The 18,995-nt window shown below is 41.3% G+C and overlaps 2 protein-coding genes across 6 annotated transcripts in view; both read right to left on the bottom strand.

Annotated features, from left to right (window-relative positions):
• Positions 1–1,046, bottom strand: part of QKI (QKI, KH domain containing RNA binding) — a 156,730-nt gene extending 155,684 nt beyond the window's left edge. The window contains exon 1 of one of the 3 annotated variants that reach the window (XM_027729521.2): positions 281–1,046. In XM_027729521.2, coding sequence (XP_027585322.1) covers positions 281–422 — 142 coding nt within the window. In that variant the 5' untranslated portion in view covers positions 423–1,046. The remainder of the gene's footprint in view (positions 1–280) is intronic. The other 2 variants (XM_027729524.2, XM_039382128.1) reach the window with 2 other exon arrangements.
• LOC113992316 (translation initiation factor IF-2-like) lies at positions 1,034–18,624 on the bottom strand. Of its 3 annotated transcripts, none has more exons than XM_039382126.1 (2): positions 18,417–18,624; positions 1,034–3,165 (listed from the first exon to the last, which is right to left on the bottom strand). In XM_039382126.1, the coding sequence occupies exon 2, from the start codon at positions 2,032–2,034 to the stop codon at positions 1,522–1,524; it is 513 nt and encodes a 170-aa protein (XP_039238060.1). In that variant the 5' UTR covers positions 2,035–3,165; positions 18,417–18,624; the 3' UTR covers positions 1,034–1,521. The 3 variants fall into 3 exon arrangements, with proteins under 3 accessions (XP_039238060.1, XP_039238061.1, XP_039238059.1); XM_039382127.1 differs by lacking the exon at positions 18,417–18,624 and adding an exon at positions 4,001–4,330; XM_039382125.1 differs by lacking the exon at positions 18,417–18,624 and adding an exon at positions 3,819–4,317.
• Positions 18,625–18,995: the final 371 nt, after the last annotated feature.

An 18,995-nucleotide genomic window follows, 5' to 3' on the forward strand; every position in this document is an offset into this window, starting at 1 on the left:
CGCGTGGCCGGGGCTGCTTCTCCCCCTTCCACTCGCTCCCCGAGTCCCCCGGCACCGCACGGCGGCGGCCAGGGCGGGGAGAGACCGCACTTCCCCTTTGTTTTAGGCTCCCCAGCGGGGCCGGGAGCGTGCGGGGAGCAGCGGGGAGAGCGGAACAGGCCCCGGGCCGTCCCTGCCGCCCAGCCGGGCTGGGGCGGGAGGCCGAGCGGGATCCCCGGAGCGGGGGAGGCAGGGCAGGGCGGCGGGGCGGGGGAGGGGGCGGCCGGGCGAGCGCTTTTACCTTCGTCCAGCAGCCTCTCGAGGTGGTTGAAGATCCCGCAGAAGTTGGGGAGGCTGCTCATCAGCTTCTTGTCGTTCATCAGCTGCATCAGGTAATCGGGGCTCGGCTTCGGCTTCTCCTTGGTTTCCATTTCCCCAACCATATTCCAAGCCCGCGCAGAGACGGCGAGCGCCCGCAGCAGCTCCGCCGAGCAACGCGACCGCGGCACGGGGCGCCCGGCTGGATCCGGGCGGGCAGGGAGGCGGTGGGGGAGGGGAGGGGGCGGGGAGGGGACCTTCCCCGAGGAAGGAGGAGAAGGAGGAGGATTCAAATCCGGAGACAAACGCAGACCCGCCGCTGAGTCCCAGGGACCGAGGAGGGGGGGGGAAAAAAAAAGAAAAAAAAAGAGGAAACTCGGTAGAAACCCCCGTGCGGGCTGCGCCCTCCTCCCCGGGCACAAGGACCCGCCGCCGCCTCTCGGTGCCGCCGCCGCTTCCCTGCTCCGTGCGCCCTCGGCCGGCGCAGTCCTCGGTGTGTCCCCCCTCCTCCTCCTCCTCCTCCCGCGCACACACACGCTGAGCCCGGTTCTCCTCTCGGCGCTGCCCCCTGTCTTCGCGGCGGGGGAGGGAAGGAGGGGACGCGCGGGGCGGGCGGGCGCTGCTGGCGCGGCTGCCGCTTCCGAGGAGCCGCCGCCGGTGTCTCCCCGCTGTTGCCGCCGCCGCTGCTGCTGTTGTTGCCGCCGCGGTGCGCTTGGCGTGTGTCCTCCTCCTCCTCCTCCTCCTTCTCCTCCTCCCGCCCGCCCGCCCTCCTGCCGCCGCTGCTGCTGCTGCTGCTGCCGCCGCCTGTGGCTTGGTGAGTCTCAGCCCCGCCGCCGCCGCCTCCTCACTTCTCCTCAGTTCGCTCCGGAGTTCGCTTCAGTTCAGGCTGCGCTGGCAGCAGCGGCGGCGGCGGCAGGAGGGGAGGGGGCAGGGCCCACGGGGGTGGGACATGCCGGGGGCGGGACCAGGGGCGGGGCGGCCGCTGCCCGGCGGCGGTGGCAGCGCCACTTGGCGGAGCCGCAGCTGTGCCTCCCTCGCTCTCTCCCTCTCTTCCGCTCCGGGAGCCCGGGGCGGCGGCGGCGGCGGGGGGACAACCAGCTTCCCGTGCGCCCCCGCCCCACCCGGCCCCGCCCCGCCGCGCGGGAACACGAGCGCGCGCACGGAACTCTCCCAAACAAAGTCGCGTCGCGGCGCCTTCGCCGCCAGGGCGGGGGCGGGGCCGGGTCACGTGCGCCCCCCGGGGGCGGGGACAGCCCCGCCGGGGCGCGCGTGTTCGCGCCGCTCCGCGCTGCCCTCGTGTCGCGCGGCGGCGGGGCCGGGGAAGGGGGAGGGGGCAGGTGTGTGCGGGGGCTGCGCGCGCGCCTGCGCACGCGGGCGGTGGGCGGTGCGGACGTCGCGAGGAGCGATTCCCGGTCGGTCCCGGGGCCGCGGGGGCGGGCGGGGAGCGGGGAAGCCTCGGGAGCGCCCCGGCCGCCACCGGCGAGCAGGAAGAAGCGGAGCTGGCGGGAAGCCGTTCTCCCTAGATGCGCGGAGCGAGTCGGGGTCTGTCCGTGCAGGCGGCGGCGGCGCGGCCGCACGCACGGCCCTTGTCCCGCACGGCCCCCCTGCGGGCACCGCGCAGCGGCCGCGCAGGCCGGGCCAGCCCGCGGGTCCCGTCACGCTCCTGCCCGCCCGGGCCGCGTCGGCGGGGCCGCTTGGAGCCCTTTCTGCTCGTAGGGTAGCGCCGCGTTTGGGCATCGGCCGTGTCTTGTTTGGCGGGTGTGTATGGGAGACGTGCTAGGAGCAGCGGTGTCCGGCAGCCAGGACCAAAGTTAATATGCTCCATCCACTGCAGCTGCAGGGGCAAAGCAGCGCGGCGCGGTTGCTTGTACGTATTCCTCCTTCCCCACGCAGCTACTCGGTGTTGTTACTTGGTTTTTATTACTTAAGAGATCATCAGGAAGCTTTGATGTAGTTTTCGATAGCTTGGTAGAGCGTTTGTCACAAAGCTGGATAAAAATCGCTGCATTCTTCGTATAGCTCGCTGAAGACAGTCTTTTTTAATAGGGCTGGGGCTGTTGCTTGAAGTTCTGTGAAAAATTCAAATGTATTTCAATACATACTGTACGGTATTTGAAGATAGATTAATCGCAATGAACCAATGCTTCCAAAACTAAAAAGAAACAGACACGTCACGTTGACAGGTGCACAGTGTCATTGGGTAATGTCAAGCAGGGTTAACTGCTTTTCCTGAAAGATGCGCATTGACAAAAATGTAGAGAAAGCATAGTTCTCAAAATAGTAAAAATGCCTTGGATTATTGCATTCCGTCTAGTGTTTATAGTATATTTCCCCTTTAAAAAGGCAGAGCTCATTATTTGGACGTGAGAATTTTTATTTCATTTCAGGGGTTTGTTTACATTAAGTAAAAATTAATGGCTTATGTAAGGTAAGTCAATTTTATTGCTTCCATCATTGAAAAAAATTATATAGTCAGTCAGAAAACATTATCTTTGTTATCAAAAAGTAGCAATGTTACAAACCATTTTTTAAAATATAGGTTCTTAGTTCATCAGTAGCATGCCCACAGCACACCGCAGTATGGCTGTGGATGACAAAACATTGCGGTTCCTATTTAGTAACATGATTGTGTTTGCTCTTTTCCAACCTTGTTTTAGGATTGTGAAAAGCTAAAATACAACTTTACATGCTGAAGAGAATTGCCATCCTTTTGCTTCTTGTAGACCAGTCTGGACGATGATGCATTTTTGTAGCCCTTTACTCACTGATTTTTAAGCGGTGAGTGAAGGCTCTTTTTAACCCTGAGAAAACATGCTGTCAAATCCTTCCATTTGATTAAGGGCATCCGTCGAACAGCAAGCTTTCATCCTAAAATTAGATAAATGTCGATGATGTTAGAATAATTGTTCTGGACTGATGATTCTCACAGTAAAAAGAGCATATGGAGACTTTTTTTTCAGCAGATTTGGTGCAGCTGTTCCCACACCACTTCATTATTGCTTCCAGCACATCAAGTGTTTCCAGTGCTTGAATAGGAGCAAGGTAAGAAATACCAGCACAAATTGTTGTGCAGTAACTATCAGTTGTCTTACCTACTAATAGGAACTATAGAGCTTATCATATGTTATTTTGTGCTTATTTACTGGAGAATGAAATGGTGCACACCAGCAGTTGAGGAATCACTCATGGAGCGCAATGCAAAATTCAAGCCCTAGTTTGCTATATGTTAATCTGAATTATTTTCTTAAAACAGTACAAAAATTGAGACAAAGCTATATGATAAAGCTGCCCATTTAATTAGGCATAAATGACAGAAAAAATTCATATCCTTTATTTTTTCTGTAAATACTTCAAGACTGTGAATTTAAATCTTTAGAGAAAAGCCTGTGGAAAAGCTGAGTGTTTTAATAAAATGCAGATCATTCAGCATTAGTTTTAAACAAGCAAATCAGCACGATATCTTTCTTTATCAAAAACACAGTAAAACCAAAAAAGCTACCTAAAAACCCCTCTCAGCATACCTTATGTTCTTCTTTCTGCCTTTACCTTCCCACACTTCCACATCCTAGGAAAGGGTGTTTTAAGAGTTCCAAGGAGATGAAAGTAGAATTAGTTCTGGTTAAAGAGCTGTGAGAAGGTATAGCTCCCATCGAGACTGGCATGACTACAGCCTGATCTACAGAGGCACTAGAAATACTCTTACACTGTCTTAATTTTCCTGTGTTCCCATGGGGAAAGAAGGCAGGGGGGAGGACATGACGCAGGACTGGGTAAACAGGTTCTGTGAGTATGGGTGAGAGGTTCTGTGGTCTTGATGTCAAGGGGAAGGGGAGGGGGCAGAAAGAGAGAAGTTGATTAGTCTGTTTCAAGATAATCAGGTCCTGTGGTCTTGAAGGGTTCTTTAGGTAAGTACTCAAGGTCTTAACTTCAGTCTAGACACAAGCAGAAGTCCCTATCTTTAACTCTTGTGTTTTCATCTAGGTGGCCTTTCTTGTATCACGTAACCTGTAGTATTCTCCAACAGTTTCTCTTTTAAGGTGAAGTTTCATTGCATTAATCTAATCTCAAAGTTAGAAAAATTATGATAATGTGAGCAGCAGCCTCTATATATTACAGTAAAGGTCTGCAATGATCATAAAAAGCAAATTCAATTACTGCTATAATGTTCATAGCTGATAACACCTTGGGAAATGGGAGATCTGAAGGCTAATGACTCCTGGGAAGCATACTCATTCAAAAGTGTTGGCTATTACTTCCAGCATCTCCGTTGACCAAATCATAGGCATATACTCTTGGATGTTGTCACCCTTCTGCAGTGCTGTCTGTATTAGGGAGATACCACTGTGCTATATTACCCTTCTTTAGGGAAAGAAACAGTTCTTCACTTAACCATTACAGTCACTTGAAAAACAAACCCACACTGTGTGTGTGATTCAGTATTGACTCGTTCATGGTGTACAAGGTTGTAGCTACTGTAACTGTAATGCAGTAGTCAGACATGCCCAATACCAGATGAACATTTGAAATTCATTTATCTTTTAAGCAAGGTGCTTAATTCAGTAACAGAATAAGGTCTAGAGCCAGACTAAAAATCTTGAGAACCAATTAGATTGAAATTCTATGCAGTGTCTGACAATGAAAAACATATTTCTCTTGACATTAAGCCAAACCAACAGGTAACTTTTCAAACAGAAGCTATAGTAGCATGTCATTCAAAGTAATAAGCAGATGATATGTTCATAGTCTAAAAAGGGACATTTCTAGGTGTTCTGTGTAATCCTGGAAGAGATGATGCCTAAATTTGTCCACTAGTGATGTTAAGTCATTGCTGAAGAAGTAGAAGATACAGGTTTTAAGCACACCTGAGTCTGGAAGGATTCAGATTTGTATCTTTTATACTTAAATTACATCAAGCTGTACAACTGTGAAGAAGGGTGTAGTGACCCACAGTATCACTCCTGGTAGAACTGGCTATTCCTCATGTTGGAATAAAGAAGGCAGAAAAAGAGATACCTTTGTGATTCACCCACTTATACAAGAGTAGGAATTGCTGCAGTCTCACTGTTCCTGTGGTTGTGTATTAATTATGCGGTCATTAAGCTGGGAAGAAAAGACAATGCTAAGTAAAATAAAAGAAGTATTTTTCCACCTTTGACCTAAATCTTGTACCTGGCAGTTTTCTTGGTAAGGTATTATTTCATATACCTTATGTTACTGTTGTGGGATAGTGTTACATAGACAGAATGGAGAGGCCTGAATTCTACTTCCTATAATATTAAGCATTTATGTAACTCTGTGTAGTTAGGGAAGGCGTGGGTATCTCTGTTTTGGGCTTCACTTTACCAATCTGCCAAACAGTCATCGGTATGCACAGAAAAGATGTAAATCAATATATAATAGATTACATCTACTTTCCACATTACCATAGAATGATTGCCTAGTAGATTGTACTTTTAAGTAGATTATTTCCATGGATATGCAATGGCTGTACATGCAATTTCTTTAAGTACTATGTAGGCTTTTCTCCAGAAAAGATAGCATTCTAGCAACAAGAAAAGGTGTGTCTGTCTAGAGAGGGTGGTAGTTCTGCTGTACTCTTGAGAAATCTCTGCGTTGAAAACAAAGTTTAAATTGGCTACATTTCACATTCTTCAGTAGGAGATGAAAATGAAGTCTCACGTATGCCAGTTTTATTACGGTGTTGCTGAGAAAGGCAGAAAACAGTGAGAAGGAGGGAAAGAAAAGCAATCTGACAAGGCATAGAAAAAAAAATACCAGCAGTTACAGAGAGAAAACGAAATTGAGGTAGTGCATTATAAACATAAAATTTACCCATTTTATCATCTCCTTCATAACAGCACTTAAATTTTAAAAGCCAGGGGGGAAAACTATTTACAGAACATATTTGAATCCTGTATTTTGAAGGTGTGTTTTACCTCTAAGCTCATAAACATTCCTACACCTTATAATTTATGAACACTTGCATTGTTTTAGTGCATTTTACTGTTGGATTATGAGTAATCGATGCTCTGCCTAGGTCAATAAAAGAGGCAAAGTAATCTCTTGAAATACACCATGCACATTTCCAGTGGTTCTAATCCCATGCACAGTCCTATTGCTTCAGTTAGTGTGCTAGATATGACTCTTCCCATCTCAGCAGTCACAAAACTACTACCTTAGTGGTATAGCTGTGCTCGCATAATGGGGAATTTCAGATGGCTTCTGGCCTGTCACTTTTGGAAGCAAAATATGAGCCAATCTGTGCCACACATTGCAAAGTGGGAATAGCGGTGAGTGTGTATTACTGTAAGTGCTGCCTAAATCTGTGGAGACACTGAATTGACCACTGCTAAATATGATATCTGTCATTGGGAGTCCAGCTAACATCCATTCAAGTTAAAAGACTGCAATATTTTTATTATTTGGAAATAAGGAATATTGAGAGATCTTGGCCATTATTTCAGACATACTTGGTTTTTTACCTTCTATCTGTTTTGAACTAGATGCCTAAATTTAAAATTATTCAGGATAACATTCTGCATTTTAATTGATGCAGTCATCTCACCTACAGTAGTGCCCTCAGCAGCTTTTTAAAATTCGCTATATGTAACTAAAAATATAATGTTGAAAGACATACTTTTGTGTAAGATATATAATCAGAAGTATTTTACTTGTAACCATAGTGAGAAATGTTTTCACTTTTACTATAGGATTAAAAAAAATAATAAAAAGTTCATATCAGGGAAATTTGCAGATTTATTTTGGCAACCACAGTGGCAAAGAGCTGACATGTAAAGAAACAGCTAAGTTCTGCTTCTCGGGTACACCCTCTTTTGCTAAAATACCACGGTATGTTGGTTACTGTGAAATATAAATATTTTCAGTCTTAACTTTGTAAATAGATTTAAAATAAACATTCTTCTCAATTACCACTAAAACCAAATAGAACTTATAATGCAATTCAAGTATTAATTCAACTTTTCCTTTTTTACATGTGAAATGTGAATATATATGTATATTGACTTACACTGTGGGATTGCTAGTGATGTGTTGCGTATTCTTCTTAATGTTCAGTATTCAAAGAGCAGCAGTTCTTACACAAGGAGCTTATATTTAACTGGACAGAAAACATCTAGACAAATTATAAGAAAACTTTAGCATTTTCTTAAACTTAGCAGTAATGAGCAAGAAATATTTGTATTGGTGGGCCTTCTAAGACAGTGTAATTAATTGGTCTGAAAAGTTCCGAATCTTATTTTTTACTAAAAGTATTTTTTTTCCCTGCTCAAAATACTTTCTATTTTCCAAATCATTATTAAATATAAACCCTTTTTTATGTGTTTAATGGTAAATAGAAGTATCTGGAGCTGCAAAGCTGTGAGAAAAGAAGGGGACTAAGCAATATGAATGCTTATAGCTTCTGGAGATTGAAACAGAGTTGCTGAACAGTGTTCATCCAAAGCAAAGGACAGAGCAGTGCTATAGTGGTTGTTGTTTACCCACGCAAAGACCATGGTGTTTCCATGCTGTAGTATGCTCAGAAGCTTGCTCTCTTCTTTATCTGTCCATTGCTATTTGTGCCTTCTCTCTAAAAGGAAGCAGCAGTGTTCAATTTCTTTTGCTCTTTAGGAAGCCTAAAGTTTGTTTTGATTGTGAATTACTTGATGTCTCCCATTTTTTCCTCCTACCCACAGTCTTTCTGTTGAGTGTGGGAGACTTTTCCTGGAATATAGTAGCCACACATATTTGAGTTATGATATGCCCCAGAACCTACTTCACAGTTTTCTACTCATCAGAAGCTATGAAACACTTTGTAGTCAAGTACCTCAAGTTGCTTGAATGAAGGGCAAGAGTGCACAGACTTATTGCTTAAGCACATGGATAAATTCAGAATTTCCTTGTAGAAACAGGAAGCATCCCAAATTTCATGCCATCTTTGTCAGAATTTGTAGGCTGGTGCATATTAAGTCCCTATTTGTCACCAGAGTTCAAAGGACAAGTCTTAACAATCAGTAAAACACAACTCTTGGGCTCAAAGCCAAAAGATTAATGTTTCTGGGTTGTTTGCTTATCTAGGAGATGTGACTCATTTTGTGTTACAGTTATTTAATACAAGATCATGTAATTTTATATAGCTGATACTGGATCTGATTACTGTTTAAAATGAGTTCATTGCTTGATCAGAGTAAGTAATTGTTACAAGTTTATAAGCACAATAAAAGATAGGATTCACTTGTACTCCACTTGAATCTCCAGAAGGTCACTTTAATGCCATAGTTTGCAGATGTTTTTTACACCTTTTGGATGTCTGGAGTGGCCACTGCAAACTGTTGATCCACCAGCTGCATGCAGAATCGTTTTCTATTTACCACTTTTGCTCTCGGAATAGTCTGAGCAACAGCTTGAGTTCAGGATTTTGACAAGAACTAAATTACTTGTTGAGGGTAATGCAGTCATTCCCAAGCTTTTGGCTTGGTGTGTTAATATTTTACATTCATCAAGTCACTGTGTTGGCCAGACCACAGAGCGGGGAGGCAAGGGAATAAGCTGAAAAGTTCACTACAGTATAGAGGTGAAATACATGCAAAAATCACTGCAGCTAAATTTGAAGTGTCTGGAAATTATGCTTTACAGTGCTGGCCATCTCTCAAAGTCTCACAATTTTTGTTATTATTCTTAGTTTGAAATGTTTTGTGTTGCAGATTGTGACTGAAATACAGGGAAGGGAAACAATGCATTTCCTGTAGATTCAAATGACTTCTGTACAGATCCAGTTCACATGAGTCCAGATATTCCTGTTCATTTAGAACATGAGAAGTTTCCATGTACATATCACAGCTTTTCTCATAACTTGTAGAAGTTTTTAAGGATGCTTCTCTAATAGGCAGTTATTGTATAATTAATAAATAAAAGTGATTACTGAAATGTTAGTGTTATCTCTTAGGGTATTGTATTTGTTTAAAAATATATATATGAAAGTTTCATGAGCAGTTTTCTTCACCTTTTAGGTATTTATATAGCTTGTCAAACTGTTAAAGAAAAGTTATTACACTTGCATTGATTACAGGTTTTTGTTTGAACAAAACAGGTATGAAATTGTCTTTGGTTTTAGCACACACCCTCTCTACACACCCCAAACCCTGATACAACTAAAGAACTGTTACCCTGTCAGCAGAGCAGAGAAATGCACAAATCAGTTTCCCAGAGTGTGGCAATGAACTTGCCATATACAGTATGGAAAAAGTCCTGTCAGAGATGGACTGGTGAGGAAAACAGCTCAAACCCTATGGAAACAGAAGTTTTTACTGTAGTTTAAACATGTCTCAACATGTTTGTGTATTTTCTGCAGTGTCACTGTCTCCCAAACACCCCCTGTGAAGCTATTGTCTCCCATACAAGGTGTCCTGGGAAGGTGTCCCGAGGTGTCCCATTGGTTCTTTGTTTAACCCCTTCCTATTGGCTGTTGACCCCTTACCTGATGGTTTCTTTTGTGTGACCCTGAACTTGTGATTGGTTCCCCTTTGACCCTCCTAAAAGCCTTATAAACCCCTTCCCAACAATAAACTCTCTCTTGCCTCCTCTCCACGCCCGGTGTGCTGTCTCTGTGCCTGCCATGGGGCCACGTGGGTGCTGGGGGGAGGGGAGGGCACCTCTCCCCTCCAGGCTCGGGGCCTGAAAAACCCTGTCGCTGGAGTCCCCCTTCCCCGTCCCACAAGACGTCGGAAATGGTTCTTCAGACGGAGAAGGAACTAGAGCTGGGCTCCCCCACGTCGTGGGTGGGGAAAGGGATCCAGACCAGAGGGTATACTATCCAATACACTATCCAATTTGCATAACAGTACTGTTTGGATATGTATTAACAAATGAATATTTAGTCTGGTCTGACAGTATGCTCAAAAAAACAACAGGTTGTGGCGGGAACTATACAGAAAACAGTATTTGAGGCAAGGCAGTAAAAAAGATACTATGAATTTTTGTTGTAATGTTTTGATAAAAGAAAGCATGAAAACAGTTGTTAAGTAATTACACAGCCTTCCTTCTCCCCACCCTAGAAAGGTCTGTAAAGTCCCTGTTATTTAGGAAGCTGGCAAAACATTTCTCTGTTAGAGGTGGAGGAGAGGCACTGCTTGACTTAAAGCATTTCCCCATCTCTAGAATGTTTCTCCTTGCGTTTGAGGAGTCATGACATAGCCAATTAGATGGCCAATTTTCATGCCAGAGGGTGGTCTTCCCCTTAGCAAGTCAATTAAAATATACACTCCTTCCTTGGTTTTCCTTCGAGGTAGTCTATTTATAGCTGTCCATCTGATTTTCATTACTAGAGGCGTAATTGATCTTTTGTCCCATTCTGAAGTTTGTATTCACCTATTTTACAGGTTAGTAGAAAAATTAATTATCCCTCTGGCTACAGATATATCTTAGTACTTCATGAGAAGTTTGTCAGTGTAGGTGGAGTCCTTTGTGTTAGAGTGACACTGGGTGATTAGTGGGGGAGTCAGAGCAGCTTGCATGCTCATGCTGTACCTGTTGTTACATTGATGTGGTCACTATCAGGGTTTTGGGGAGGTCTGGTAACAAAAACCAAAAACCCACGTCAGCTGAGTTCATTTAAGGAAGAGATTGAAATAGAGATTAATTTGAAAATAATATACTTGGACTTTTCTGTTATCATGAGTACATAATAGAAGGTTAACAAGGTAGTAAGATAAGCGAATATTATGTGACTAAAATGACCATTTTGCATGTACTATTTATATAATTTTGCTGTAGTTAATCTGATTGATTGGAATTCAATGAATTCAGTGAGTTACATGTATTTCATTCTAACTTTGTTTTTACAAAACCCAAAAAGTTGCTCTTTTGTCTGCTTATGATCAAGAGTTTTGTTATGTGTGAAATCATTACTTGTGACTTTAGTGGCCTTTATGCCCTTTTGGCATAAAAAGAACACCTAAACATAGTAGTTGTAGATCAGGAGTCATTGTATGTAGGTAGTGTGATGTAATCCTTCAAAATTAATTTGATCTCAGATCATAAAATAAAATATTTGTTGAGTGTATTACACATTCCCTCATTTTTTAAAAATTAAAATAAAAAAATTTGCAGAATCCTGAACAATTCCGTAACTCTGTTCAATTGTGCAAATCCATTAAATCCTAAATTTTACTGGTGTTCTGGGGTTTTATCTGTAATTTTTGACAGTGTTGTTTGTTAGAAATGGAGTATTATATGTAAATATATACAACGTTTGGTCCAAATTGTACGGGTTTGTATCTGTACATTGTGATCTCATTATCCATATAACCCAGTTGTCCTTTTATGTTATCGTTTTAAGTCTGTATGTCAGTGCGTGGGTGACAAACAGGTAGAAAAATTTCTCCAGCTTCCCAAACATGAAGTATTTTTCTTCTCCTCTCAAAAAATTACACCATAGAACAAAACTAGGAAGAAAGCACGCACATCCTTTGCAAAGCCATTCTGTTGGGTCATGCGCAGAGCACAGCCAAGCACTGAGACTGAGATTGTATTGACAAGAACAAGATGAATGGCCCTCTGGAGACTATGGGGTTTGTATGCTCGTTTCCACCACCTTTTCATCCTTTTGTACCCCCTTTCAATTCATATGCAGATTAACTCAAACCAAGTCCACACTAAATACTCTTTTTCACTTTAGTTTTGGAAGGTAGGTGGAGGATCTAAATATTTATGAGGCTTTTTTCCTCTGGTTTATGATGCACTCTTGTTGAACGTTGAGGAATTACGTTAATGAATGCATGCCTGCACACACAGACACAGAAACCAGGCAAAAGGAAAAAAAACCACACAAAGCGTTGTCAGCTCTAATGTCGGCGCTTACTAAAACAGTTCCCATAAAAAAAAAAGGCAAAGAGATTTAAAATCCATTGCCAGGAGAAAAATAAATTGTATGACTGAGCACAAAAGAAAGAACAAAGTTTCATCTTTGCTTTCCTCAGTTGTAAATGAAACTCTTGTTTCAGCTCTGAATAAATTTGAAATAGAACGCGTTAATTGAAAAATGAAAGCTTGTCTAAAAAGTCTTAACTGGATTTGTGTTTTCAGTAATGAAAAGGCAAAGCTTTGGTCCTGTACAGTTTAACATCGGTAGTAATAAACATGGTAGTATTTTCTGATATGATAAAAGGTGCAGTTAAGTATGCTTTAATGAGACAAGTCAGATAACTCAGTGACGCTGGTTTTGCCATGATTTTGCCAACTTCAATACATTTATCCAGGAGAGTTAGTTTTTGTGAGACTAAAGGTTTTCTGAAAAGTAAACTGTCTTTTTTTCAAAGCTAAATGGAATATACTGAGATTATAGCTGGATATACTAGAATATTTATTTTCAAAATTGTTAGTTCAAAACTAACTTAAGGAATATGCCTTTCTTAGATGGAAGACTATATGGCATTAAAATACTAGTACTGAAATACGGGTATTTTAATTCTTTTAATACTGCATTGTCAAGAAGAGTCAACTGTTCGACTTCTAATCATCTCTGCCTTCCTTCTACCCCTTTTTATTCTCCAAAACACACATAGCAATGCCAGACAGGGCCACAGCTCACACAAGTGGGACAGTAAATTCTTTCACATTCAGGAACCAGAACATGAGATTTTAAAATGTGCTTTTGTGCTATAATTTAAAACCTACTGAAGCAATTGCAAAATACTAGCTCTTCAAGTGCAGTAGTATTTAACTGTCTAGGTTCAGTTTTTCATGTTTATAATATGCCTATCTGAAGTTACTAAAACATTGTCCTAATATTTTCATCTTTTTATTGTACTTTGTTTTCAAGATATTCCGTTTCATGTGTAATTAAATCCAATAAAGCCATGTATATTTCATTTATTCTAAAGTTATTGTTTACGATCTTAAAATGCAGATTTTGCTATTTTCAATGACTTTGCCTGTGATATTCAAGGGTTAAGTGAAAAAATTTGGTTTAGCAGATCCCAAAACAGTGAAGAGGTATACGACCTAATAACAAATTAGTATTTAACAACCGAAATCACATCACTTTTGTCTAATCTTTTATCCTTTAATCTAAATCTTCTCCCTCTTGCCTTGTCTTTTCCCCCTACATAGCCAGTTGTGACCACAGATACAGTTTTAGATATTACTTAAGTACTTAAGCTCCTTAATACGAACAAAAAAAATCTCAGTTCTGTCTCTTAACTGGGGAGATTTCAAACTTACTTGGATTTGTCCATCCCGAGCAAATTGAAGCACTTATGTAGTATCTTAGCGAAACAGATTTGCACATCTGTACAGTGAAATGCCTCTTTTCTTTCTGTGGGTGGATTTGCAGGTGGGGGATGCACGACTTCCTTATATATATGTATAGCACACAGTGCATTAATAGGAAAATGAAGAAAATGCATCAAGCTAATAAATGTTGGAAGAGAAAGCATCAGGGAGATGAGATACTTGAATACGCTTTGAAGAAGGAAGATGCAGGGGTAGAGGCAGGCATAGGACAGCTTTTATCGGGAGGACAGTAAGGGAAAAGCAAAGTTGAGAGACTCCCTGGCTTGAGCAGGGGGCTTTGGGGCTCCCTTTAAGCTATTAACACTCCCAAATGGAGGAAAAAAATAGCGCACCATCCAAGGTCCTTGAAAGTAGTTTTTTTGGAGGATAAGAAAGGTGGATGAACTATAGGCCTAAATCAGGGAACAGGCATGTTCTTGTCTACAGGACAAGAGTCCTGTAGAAGGCTTTATTTTATAATACCAAATAAGTACAGCCCCCCCCCAAAAAAAATTATTATGATGCTGATAATAATGAATAAACAAATAAATTCAAAATTCCCAAAGCCAAAGAGCTTATAGCCCACAGGAGTGCCATATTAATGGTAAGGAAAGCAATTATCTGTACTTTTCCCAAAAGGAAATGGCACAGGAAAATACAAGAATGTACAAAGATGAGCCCAAGGTAGGCGTGTCCCTGTCATCTGCATCTAAGTCCAGTGTGCTGGTTTTAAGGACAAGCCTGCTTCTCCAAACAGGTTGAGATTTCCAGCAATAGAAATTCCCCTTTGGTTGTTTGTACTCACATTTCTACCATTTTTCCATTCAATTTGCTCAAATACAGAAATCACAAGATATGGAAGAATTTAAAAAAAAAAAAAAACAAAACAAAAAACAAACAACTGGAAACCACCAAACACAAAACCCACACACCACTAGAAATTGCAGGTAAGTTCTCTCACCACTCAACCTTTGTGGTGAACACTAAAAATGAGCAATCTTCCTTTTTCCTAAGGCTGATTCTGAAGTGTTATCACATTATGTCTGAAGGCAGTGGGGTGCAACCATGTGTTTTCAAGAAAGTACTTTCTTGAGTCCACTTCATCTTGAGGCTTGTATCTTTCCAAGTGGCATCCTGCATAAATTTGCCTTTTTTTTCCTTCCCAAAAAGAAATTTCCTACAGATGAATCACAGCATTCTAAATGGAATCCACCACCTGCCTAAGCTATGAGAAGTCTAGCTGTTTCCATTTAACAGTCATCTCACAGATGGGAGGTGTATCTCCACGGATGGCACTGAACTGAAAGGGAATCTGAAGGGCTTGGTTTTTTGGGGGGAGTTTGATATATGTGCTTACAGTATTTGTCTTTTGGTGCCTGAACAACTGATTTAGGTGTAAAACTTGAAAATTCTCTGTCTCCTGCACTCAGAGATGTCTCAATTTCTGCTGATAGATAGAACTAAGAGCTCTTAGCAGACAGAAAGGTACAAGGGGCTGAAGCCACAATTACCAAAATGAGATGTCCTAAGACAAATTTCTCAAAAGACATTCCCCTCTAACATTGGGGGGGAAGCAATTTTGTTCATCATTTCTGAAAATATTGATAGAGCAGGCCTACAAATTTTTTTAAGTTGTTATGGGTGATGCTGGCTCTTTTCTTCTTATACAGAAGCAATGTTCAAACTCCTAGTTCGGATTCATAAGCATAGTTCTGTTAAGACTCCTCTGCCAGTTTAATGTCCAGGAATATCCTTCAGATGCCTAACCATCATTTATTAATTGATGAAGGAACCTGAGCGTACATCCAGACACAAAAATTTATTACCTTGGGTAATAAATTATGACACTTCTTCGAGTGTCATAACAGAAAGGCTGTAAGATGCTGGTAGAGTAAAACAGAACACCATTCCTCCCTCTGACACAAATCAGCTTCAGATTTCTTCACAAATCATCACGAGGTTAGCTGTCGTTCTTCAGGCAAACAGCTTCCAATAGCAACAGTGCTGACCTAGGAAGGAGGAAGGTGGATTTGGGAGAGTTTTACTCTCCAAGAACAGTATTTTTCTTACCCTGCTTTCTCCTATTTGATTTTCTCCATGTAAAGGGGGAAGGGCAGAAGAATAGGTTCTCTTTGATAGCTGTTTTCTTACCTGTTGCTTTTGCCAGCAGAATCTGCATACTGTATAGATACAGAGTGATTATTTGAAAGGCAAAAGGTGATACAAGTAAAACTTGCACACCTATTTGAAGGAGAACACAGAATAAACTGATAATGAAGCCTGTACAGTTATTCCAAGAATAAATATTCCCTGTTTCCAAACATCGTAATTTGCCTCCATTCCATTTCTTGACATTTTTTTAAGCTAATTTTTTAAGCTAATGTTGCTAATTTGATTTTCAAGGATTTTCTTTATAGAAGCGTGAGAATTTTTGCTTTAAGAACTGTTGGATATCAGGAATTAAATCAATAGACGAAGCTTACAGAAGCCTCAAGAATCATTTCATCCTAAAGATCACCTAGTGTTCCTAAACTGTGTGGATGGAATTTGTTCCCGTAAGTGTAATGCGTAATGCCACCAAATATCAATGCGCATAAGTCGAGTATTAATTACGTAGAATTTGGGAGCATTCTAAAAGTCTATTACTGAATCAAATATCTTTTGATTTTTTCATTTGTCAAAAGAAATCGTCAAAGCTGGAAACTGATCAATTAACATTTTGTGATATTTGTCTGAAGAAGGTAAAAGGGTTTGTTTTGTTCTTTAAACAGTTTACTAGAGTGATTTTTAAGAATAATGTCATCTAGATAAGAGTAATGATCTAGAAAGACACTGAAATGAGACAAAAGAAATCTGAATTTAATGTCAACTTCTGATACGGGTTTTTGTCTGCATCTCCGCTAAAAAGTTAATCAAACAGAACCAGGACTGAGCTGCAACCATAACGCTGATCACCGTGGGCTGGCCATGTTCATACTGTTAAGGTTTTATGAGGTTACAGCATGGTAACCTGTCAAACAGTGCCCACAAGTCTTTGGGAAAGTGCTAGTTGACCTTGAGGGAAAACTGTCCAGGGGCTCTTCTGACACCTGAGCAGCACTGACACTAGGATGAGTTTCCTTGCACTGTTGAATTTCTCAGTGCACATGTAATACCCATGAGTTTGATCAGAGCATGGGACTGTTCTATCATTAAGTGCCCCATTAGTGGGGAATAACTATTTTTCCTTTCTTCCTCTTCCTATCTCCTACATCTGTTGGGATTATGGTATCACTGGTAAAAATAATCTCTCTCTGTTATGGGTAAAAAATCTATTACAGTCAGAACATAGCTTTAATTTGAAGTTATTCCATACTACATTAATTAGAGTAGCAACAAAAAGATTTCCAAAATTTAGAAAAGTCTGATAAAAGAAATCTTAGCTCCCCTCACAAGTGAATCTCTAAATATACTAATATACAGTAGATGTGTGTATATATTTTTTTAAATATACTATGGAAGAGTTCTTCATTACTGCATTCCTCTGCCAGCAGAATTAAGATAACAATCTAATACACAGCTATTTGAAAGAAATGTTCTAGCTAATTAAATAAGCTTATTCTTGCATTATGAATGACTCCTCCAAATACCTGGATATGTTTCCACATAGGCATATATGACATTTCACTCAAAACTGACAGTGTTTAACAAAGAAAACAAAGGTAATTAGTCTTTTCTTGATAATCTTTTATATTATCTTTTAAGATCAGGTTACATACCATGTCATTTAAATTATAGCACAAAAAAAACTGCTTAAGAAAGATGAAGTTGCTGCAGAAATGAGGGACAGCACAAGTAAAATAGAACCCAAGCATGGGACAGGTGTTTTAATGCCTCCGTACTTGAGAGTGAATTTTCTTCTAACACTGGTAGCTGTGCATGAAACAAATGTAGTAAAGAAAACAGCAAAGGATAACAGTAACTGCACAAAGAGGGACCTTGCACAATACAAAACAAAACCAACTTAGTAAACTGGAAACTTTAAACCAGGAATTCAGAAAACTAAATATTTCTTCTGTTCCTCTAGTAATCATAGTTCCAAGTAAAAATGGGTGAAATAGCCATGAAATAAGCAAAGTAGCTGTCTAATCATACTTTGAAATGGCAATCTACAAATACTCCAGACTTCTGGATTTACTAGCTCTGTCAAAAATGTGCATTTAGTACTAGCTGCCAAACATTTCTAGGGACAAATGTATTAAATAAATACTACAATGCGTGGCGGAGTTTCCTCAAGTGATGGTAAATGATGTGACTTTGCAAACTGATACAGTACCTCCTCCTCCCTTGGTCCAGGGAAAGGAGGAAGAAAAAGGTGATTGAGCCAAACACTTATTAAGACCCTTCAGATCTGATTAAAGTCAGATTGCAGGAAACATTTAATATAAAATATAAAACACAACCTTAGTTAGACACACACATCTCTGAAGATGTCAATAAATGTTTCGTTTTTGATAAGTGAGATTTAATGTACTGAAATACAGGAATGTTTCTGAAATGTCATTCAAGGAAGCGTGAGAAATAAACAAGCTTAAACATTTAAAACTCAACACCAATTAGCAGACCATTCTTTTTTTAAAAAATCTGAAATCCAATTTTATTTAGCTTCAGTCAAATGCAATAAAGACTTTGTTTTGAGAAGAATTGGGTTTGGGCCTTGAGAAACAGTTTCTGAGATGGTATCTTCATTCGCAGAAGGCTACATAAGCAACAAAATGTGTTGCATGCTTTAGGTTTTCGCAGTGAATCAGAAAATAAATTTAAGGACAGACCTCCCCATGCGAATTGTTTTTTTGTCTATTTGTTCTTACCTTTGCATGAAACAGAAACTGCGAGGTCAGAAATGGGATCTCTGTCTTGTGCAGCTATCTGGTAACAGCACCGAGTTCAGCTTAACCATGCCTGTTCTTAGCAATTTCAAGCAAAGTCTTCTGTGTCCATTCAGAGAAGCACTTTCACTCCCTTTTGGCCATTTACACCACAGAAAAGCTTTTGCAATTTGCTTAAAACTGCCAAGAACTCCAATATCTCTTCTTGTAAAGGTTTCTGTTCCAATTCAGACTTGGAGCGTTTGATTTCTGTTGAATGGTAGCTTGCTGGTTGTATTTCAGAGGTGACAACAGAAGAAAAAACTGTCACAAAGAAAGATCTGCAGGAAGAAATGAGGACCCAATGTGTCTCCAGGGACAGGAGAGGGCTGAGGAGAGGGTTTGTGTCTGGAGCCAGTGAAATAAAGGTGTGAAATAAAGTAGTGACAGGATTCTTAAATCTCACATCATGCCATGACTGTTCTGTGAAGAAGCCCAGGGCTGCAGAACAAGGAGATCTCTTTACTCTAGAACTATTTTCTTGCCAGCAAGGAAGAGGAGAATGAGCATTCCTATGTGAGT

The sequence above is a fragment of the Pipra filicauda genome, unplaced genomic scaffold (assembly GCF_003945595.2).
Source record: "Pipra filicauda isolate LSUMZ 115617 unplaced genomic scaffold, ASM394559v2 scaffold258_size1095741_pilon, whole genome shotgun sequence".
NCBI classification, from domain to species: Eukaryota; Metazoa; Chordata; class Aves; order Passeriformes; family Pipridae; genus Pipra; species Pipra filicauda.